Source organism: Colobus angolensis, unplaced genomic scaffold (genome assembly GCF_000951035.1).
Source record: "Colobus angolensis palliatus isolate OR3802 unplaced genomic scaffold, Cang.pa_1.0 Scaffold492, whole genome shotgun sequence".
Taxonomy (NCBI): domain Eukaryota; kingdom Metazoa; phylum Chordata; class Mammalia; order Primates; family Cercopithecidae; genus Colobus; species Colobus angolensis.
In genome coordinates, this window is record NW_012118399.1 from 1,410,118 (window position 1) to 1,416,976 (window position 6,859).

At 35.8% G+C, this 6,859-nt stretch overlaps 1 protein-coding gene across 1 annotated transcript in view; it reads right to left on the minus strand.

Moving 5' to 3' along the window:
- The window catches only part of ITGA4 (integrin, alpha 4 (antigen CD49D, alpha 4 subunit of VLA-4 receptor)), a 78,423-nt gene that overhangs the window by 38,497 nt on the left and 33,067 nt on the right, over positions 1–6,859 (minus strand). The window contains exons 11-14 of the mRNA XM_011959433.1: positions 4,613–4,707; positions 3,211–3,301; positions 2,181–2,226; positions 1,662–1,816 (exon numbers count right to left, since the gene is read on the minus strand). Coding sequence (XP_011814823.1) covers positions 1,662–1,816; positions 2,181–2,226; positions 3,211–3,301; positions 4,613–4,707 — 387 coding nt within the window. The remainder of the gene's footprint in view (positions 1–1,661; positions 1,817–2,180; positions 2,227–3,210; positions 3,302–4,612; positions 4,708–6,859) is intronic.

Below are 6,859 nucleotides of genomic sequence, written 5' to 3' on the forward strand. Positions count from 1 at the left end.
GTGTTAGCCAGGATGGTCTCGATCTCCTGACCTTGTGATCCGCCCATCTCGGCCTCCCAAAGTGCTGGGATTACAGGCTTGAGCCACCGCGCCCGGCGGATTTCAAAATTATAACTGAGATTCAACACCTCAGAGAAACAGCACTGCAACTGAAATAGCTATCTACAAGTTCATTGTCCTGAGTTCAGAAAAAGAGTAAATGAAAATGAAGTGAAAAATAATCCACTATTAGTAAGAGTCAAAATGTCCTGGCTTTATTAAACATGCTTACCATGTGAATTATTTCTCCTGGGAGTCATTTTGTGATAATTCTAAGATATGTTTCTCTAATAATGTGATGATTATTTATGTGTTTCATATGTTTGTCTTCAACTATTTTTTAAAATATCTGGTAATAATGGAATTGTTAGTAGAGAAAACACTGGTTTTACATAAAAGGAAAGTGCCCCATCTACTCAGTGTGTGTCTTTCAGATTATCCATCAGCTTGTCTGTGTTAATGTGTAATTTACTGTGTGGTCAGGTTCTCAAACTGCCATTTTCAAATCAATAACTAGATGAAGGCTTGCCCACCCTCTTATTACTGTAGCTCTGGCCATGACTTTTTCAGGGCACTATTAAAAATAAGTCTGATCTAAAGTAGAGATACCAGACTCATTGTGTACCTTTCAGGTACAGGCTCATTGTGTACCTCATGCATACTGAGACATCTATTACATATCCATGGTATTATTTAATAAGTATGTGGGCCCTTCACGCTGTTTAGATAACAGCAGCCTGCAGGGTCATGAATACAATAAACTCTTGACAGGTCCTAATAGAGGATCATAAATATTGTGAATTATTAATCTCTAAATGATATGCCCAGATATGCTCTTCTACCACAGGCTAGTTTCACTAGTAGTTATTCTCATATTAGCCTAAATAAAACAATTAGGAACATTAATCTGCTAGCAAAAATGCTTATAAAGTCACATATACATGATTTGGAATTCGCCACCATGATTTTGGATGAGCTGTATCAATGATACTTTCTCCAGAGCAGATAATTGAGAGTTGTCTATACATAGGGAAATGGGTATGGTTCTTAGGAGCTTGTAGTCACAGTAAATTATTAACGGGCATATTATTTATATAAATTAGAATCAGATCTAGCCTCTTCAATTTTTAAAATATTTTTACGATTATTATTGTTTTGAGACAGGGTCTCATTCCATTGCTCAGGCTGGAATACAGTGGTGTGATCACAGCTCGCTGTAGCCTGGACCTCCTGGGCTCAAGCCTCAGCCACCTAAAGTGCTGGGATTACAGACATGAGCCACCATGCCTGGCTTTCTTCAATTATTGAAATTGGATAAAATATGAAGAAAGAGATTTCACAGGTTAAGCTCAGTTGGTTTACCTTAAACTAACATAGCAAGAGATACTATGTCCTTTGCTTCTCAAAATCTCTAAACAACTACAGCCTTCTAATGTGCCCAACTCATTAGTTAGAACAACGCAAGAATCTGGAAGATGGAGAGGAAAAGTATGCATCAGGTAGTTTCTCGCCCCTGCTCTAAAGATCTCCATGGTGAAAACCGGTGAGGGCTCCAAACAGGATTGTGGGATTAATGAAAGAACCGCACTCCATCAAGGATTAATTTTGTAAGGCATACTCACCAATGTAACCTGGAACTTCCTTGCCCTTATATGAGAAACAAAGTGTTAGATCCATGCACACAGAAGGCCATCCATTTTCAACACAGTCAAATTTTGTTCTATTCACTGACTCAGGGTGGCTTAAAGAAGCTTCAACAATGACTACAGGTCTTGTCCTGAGAAGGAAATAAAATTAGCAATGTTAATTACAGAATTATTTTTCCCTAAGAAGTGCATTTGTTTTGTCAGTTTACATTGACCAAGTAATTTCATTAGTCTTCCTTATTATGTGTGTACATACTAATTATATTTCTGTGCACAGGGAAAAATAACTTTTTATTTAAATGTCCAAAAATATTGACTTTGATGATTTAATTATATCTCTGTAAGGTGAAAAAAATACCCTAAAGTGCAATAATTAAACTTCAGAATACCAAAAGAGTATCATGAGGTCACTACCACTGCTGATTTTAAACACTGCCTCCCATCATTTACAATTAAACCAAATTGCTATTAAGCAGTGAAATATATCAATCTTACCTTAGCAACACAGCAGAATCAGACCGAAAAGCACCAACTGCTACATCTGGAGGATAAAAAACAACACAGATTAATGATCGTCATTAGTCAAAGAGAATTACTTTTCAGCCATAAGTACTGAACTACATATCATCTTTGATTACCTAAAAACACTGCTTGTAGAAAATTAGAGACTATATGCTAACATCTTACAATTCATTCCTCTTTTCTCTGAATCTACTCATGTACAACAGTCATCCCATTATGATATATCATAAACTTTATGATAAAAAGAAGTTTACTAAAACAAAATTCAATTTTTGGACTAGAAACATTCAAATTTCCTTTCTAAATAAGTTTTCTTTCTTTTCCTCATTATCTATTTTCTTTTCTTTTTTTTTTTTTTTTTGAGACGGAGTCTTGCTCTGTTGCCCAGGCTGGAGTGCAGTGACCGGATCTCAGCTCACTGCAAGCTCTGCCTCCGGGTTTAGGCCATTCTTCTGCCTCAGCCTCCCGAGTAGCTGGGACTACAGGCGCCCGCCACCTCGCCCGGCTAGCTTTTTGTATTTTTTAGTAGAGTCGGGGTTTCACCGTATTAGCCAGGATGGTCTCAATCTCCTGACCTCGTGATCCGCCCGTCTCGGCCTCCCAAAGTGCTGGGATTACAGGCTTGAGCCACCGCGCCCGGCCCTATCTATTTGATTTTCATGAGTGCTTTCATTTTTCAAAAACACAGACTATAACATTGAGTAACTAACACTGTTAAGCTGAGGAATTACTTGATCATTTTAGGCCCATCTATTTGATTTTCATGAGTGCTTTCATTTTTTCAAAAACACAGACTATAACATTGAGTAACTAACACTGTTAAGCTGAGGAATTACTTGATCATTTTAGGCCCATCCTTGAATTAAGGAGAACTTTAAAAATGAATAAAAAAAATTATCAGTACGATGAAGTCTTTCATACCAGTATTATGTACTTCACTATAAAGCAGTATCTATAATAGAGCTTATTCCAATTTATAAATTATGATAAATTAATTACTCACCTACATATCCATTATTATCTGCATCAATTTGTCCTGATATAGACTGTCCAAACATACTCAACGATTTGCTGATCTGAAGTCCTTCAATTCTCTGAAAAATAGGAAAGTTCAGTGGGAAGTAGTTTTTGAATACTAATATACCAGAGAAGCAATGATTTAGCTAAATAATGAGCTTTCCCAGGCATGCCTTGGCACATCTACTAACAAAGTTGCATTTCAGTTAAATCAAGTACTTCCAAGAGTGACAAAATTTTCCAGCTTGAAATGAACAGATGACATTTATTTTGTCACTGAAAAAATTTACTTTACTTTGTGAGCAAAGGAAAAATTATGTTGTACAGATTTTCTCAAATAGTCCTGACTCCCTCTCAAGTCTTTTCAGAGATAGGGGTCTCACTATGGCACCTGGCCTGGCCTGGAACTCCTGGGTTCAAGCAGTCTTCCCAGCTCAGCTTCCTGAGTAGCTGAGATTACAGGTGCACACCACCATGCCTGGCTTCCTTAGGTCTCTTCAGGCTCTGTATTTACTTCCTTTCCCAACATGAACAATTAAATAAGTAATTTGGAAAACAAGATGTCTATAATCACTTAGTGGAGCTTATGACTGAGGCTTTTGATAAAAGCTGACTTTTTAACAAGAACAATCCTAGCCAGATATGTACTTTCTATTCCAAATGTCTAACTTCATGTTCACATACAGGTTTATAAATATTAAGCTGATATTCATACTATGAAAACTGGTATTTTTGTTTACTAGGCAAATACATTTATGTCAATTACAGAGAACCATTTGCTCATTTTTACCTAATCAAAAATAACTGCCAGCTAATATTTCCATGCAAATATCAAGGGAAAAACTTTTCTTCCCTGCGTATGAATGTCATTTTTTTTCTAGGCACTGAAATGCCATGATTTTCAACATACAAAAGTGAAGTCAGAGTAAGATTATGAGACATTATTAAAGTGCTATCATCTTACTACTCAACAGTGAAAGAAACCCAGAGTATCATATGTGTGTTTGATCTCCCTGTGCAATCTTCATGAAATATGGAGCTCTAGCCACGAGGCCAAGACACAGTTAATCAAATCCAAATAGGTATATTTTAGAATCATATGGATATTACCTCGGAATACAATTTAATGAAATACAAAGACGAATATTTAATGGTCAATAGATAAGCTAGGGTGGAAATGAACTACAACTCTTATTTATGGAAAAAGGGAGTTTGAAGAATTATTAATCCCTTAAAATAAGATCATTTGTCACTATAAGTAAATGGTGAAATGAAGTGTGAAGTATTTGAAAGAGAAAACTGAGAAAAAAAAAGTCCACATAACCCTGGAAGTTTTAAGGATACGCATTACAACCAATGCTTCTTTTGGAAATAGAATAGTATCCTACCTGCGAGAAGGCTGATGAGACCCCATCTGCACGGCCATTGTAAATATAAATAGCACCTTGCAAGTCATCTTCTTGTGGAGCTCCGATAGCAACATCTATCCAAGAATTTGAACAGTGGAAAAATAAATTCTTGATACAAAGAATGCGACTTCGAAAACTAACCTAATGAACCTTAATTCATATCACGTTAAGAAAACTCTCTTTTATGAAAAATAACAGTCTTCCTCAGACAGAAAAACATAAAATACGATCATCATCATATACAGGATTGCACACGATAGTTTGTACATGGAAGAAAGCAGAGTGGAAGCATCTGAGAGGCAATCTAACAAAATGGTTAGGGCATGGGCTCTACAGAGAGACCACTGGGGTCTGATCCAAGCTCTGCCACTGGGCACTGCCATGCTAGGCTGGGCCCATTTCTTAATCTGTGTTTCAATTCTCTCACCTATATGATGGGATCATAATAAAAACCACTCTCAGCATAAAAGGATATAACTTACGTAAAGTGCTTAGAGCAGTGCCTCACGTGTAATAACTTCTCATAATCTATGACTATTTTGATCATAAGAATTTTTACTTTGGGAGTCAAGACTTACCTTATTTGCAAAATGACTTTTAACTTAATTCCTACTCCAATGAAAATGATTAAGGTATCTGTTAGAGATATCTGCACACACATACACACAGGATTTCAGAAAAAGGATTTGTTCTGTAAAATAATGATTATACCACCTTTCTGTATATAATTATGTCAGACTATGATACCAAGGGAAAATAATGATCTGATCAACTAAGAAAACCTGAGTTAATGACATGGTTAAGTGCTATAAATATATAGCACAAAGGAGAAAAATCATATTCTACAGTTGCAAGAGCATTTCATTATTTTACCAAGTATTGTCTATTTATGCACATATTTATTTATATGCAATGGCTTTTTATTACTTTAATAGAAACCTAAAGTAGTTTGTCTTCATGATATTACTTATTACCATCAAACTAAAAACCTTTTTATCAACAGTGGTAATTTTTGGCTACTATTTCAATGAAGATAAACATATCTTTGATGTATAACTCCATGCTAAACAATGTAAAATTGTAAAAATGCAAAAGCTTTTCTAGTTTCAGTTAAAAAGAAATGGTAGACACCTATATTTACTTTGTTTATACATACTAAGGCTAGCCTCTTTTGACTTGTATGAAGTTTTTCAAACTTTCATATGCAAACACACCCATTCATTTATTCATTCATTGGACAGCTAGTGAGCACCTATTATATTCCAGGCATTTGCCAGGAGCTGGCAAAACAGGGCAGTACTACAGAAAGAAACTCATTGTTTAGTGGGGAGGAATGGCAAGTAAGAATAGACTAATAACATAGCATATGAGGAGGAAGTGGTGGAAATTAGGGAAAGCTTTTCATAGAAGATGCCCAAGATAAGATTAAAGTATCCATAGGTCACAGCCAGGTGAAGAAAAGGGGAAATGCAATTTAGAGACAGGGAAAAGCCTGTGCAAGGGCAGGGAAGCAACAGGCAGCATGGCACATGTGAAGAATGGCAACTCGTTTGGAATAACTGCAGTCAGATTTGTGCAGAATATATACATACAGGAACAGAGGAGCAAGAATTGGAAGGAAGAGAAAGAGAGGAGGAGGAAAAGAGGGACGTGAAAAGAAGAAGTGGAGAAAAGTATCTTATAGCCATTGAATGGAAGACAGCAATTTCTTTAATCAGGGCTGGGTTTATACTTCCACCACTGTGGTTAAAGCTGTAGAATTTGCTATACAGTGATTCTTCTTAACACATGAAAAAAATAACAAGCCTTGTTCGTGAAGTGGTTGATGTAATTCTTACAGTATCTGTTATTAGCAAGAGTGATCTAGATTAAGGCAAATATTTAGGAAAAACACTGATGAGCCTTTTCAGCCAAAATATTTAAAAGGTCCAAATAAATTTTTTTCCATACAGAGGACACTTCAATCTTTGGCTATCACATATATAGATTCAAACTCTTACTTCCTGGATTACACCTGGATCTGTTATATAATAAAGTTCTAGCTATCATTATTCAAATGAGAAAGATACATTTTGAAATATACATAAATGTTTTCCAAGCCTATGCAACTTAATTTGGGACACAATATACAGAACACAGATATGTAACGATTGCTTTTACTTCTTATCTGAACATTTTCATTCTTTTAATACAAATCAAAATTATTAGTATTAGTGTCAGCCAACA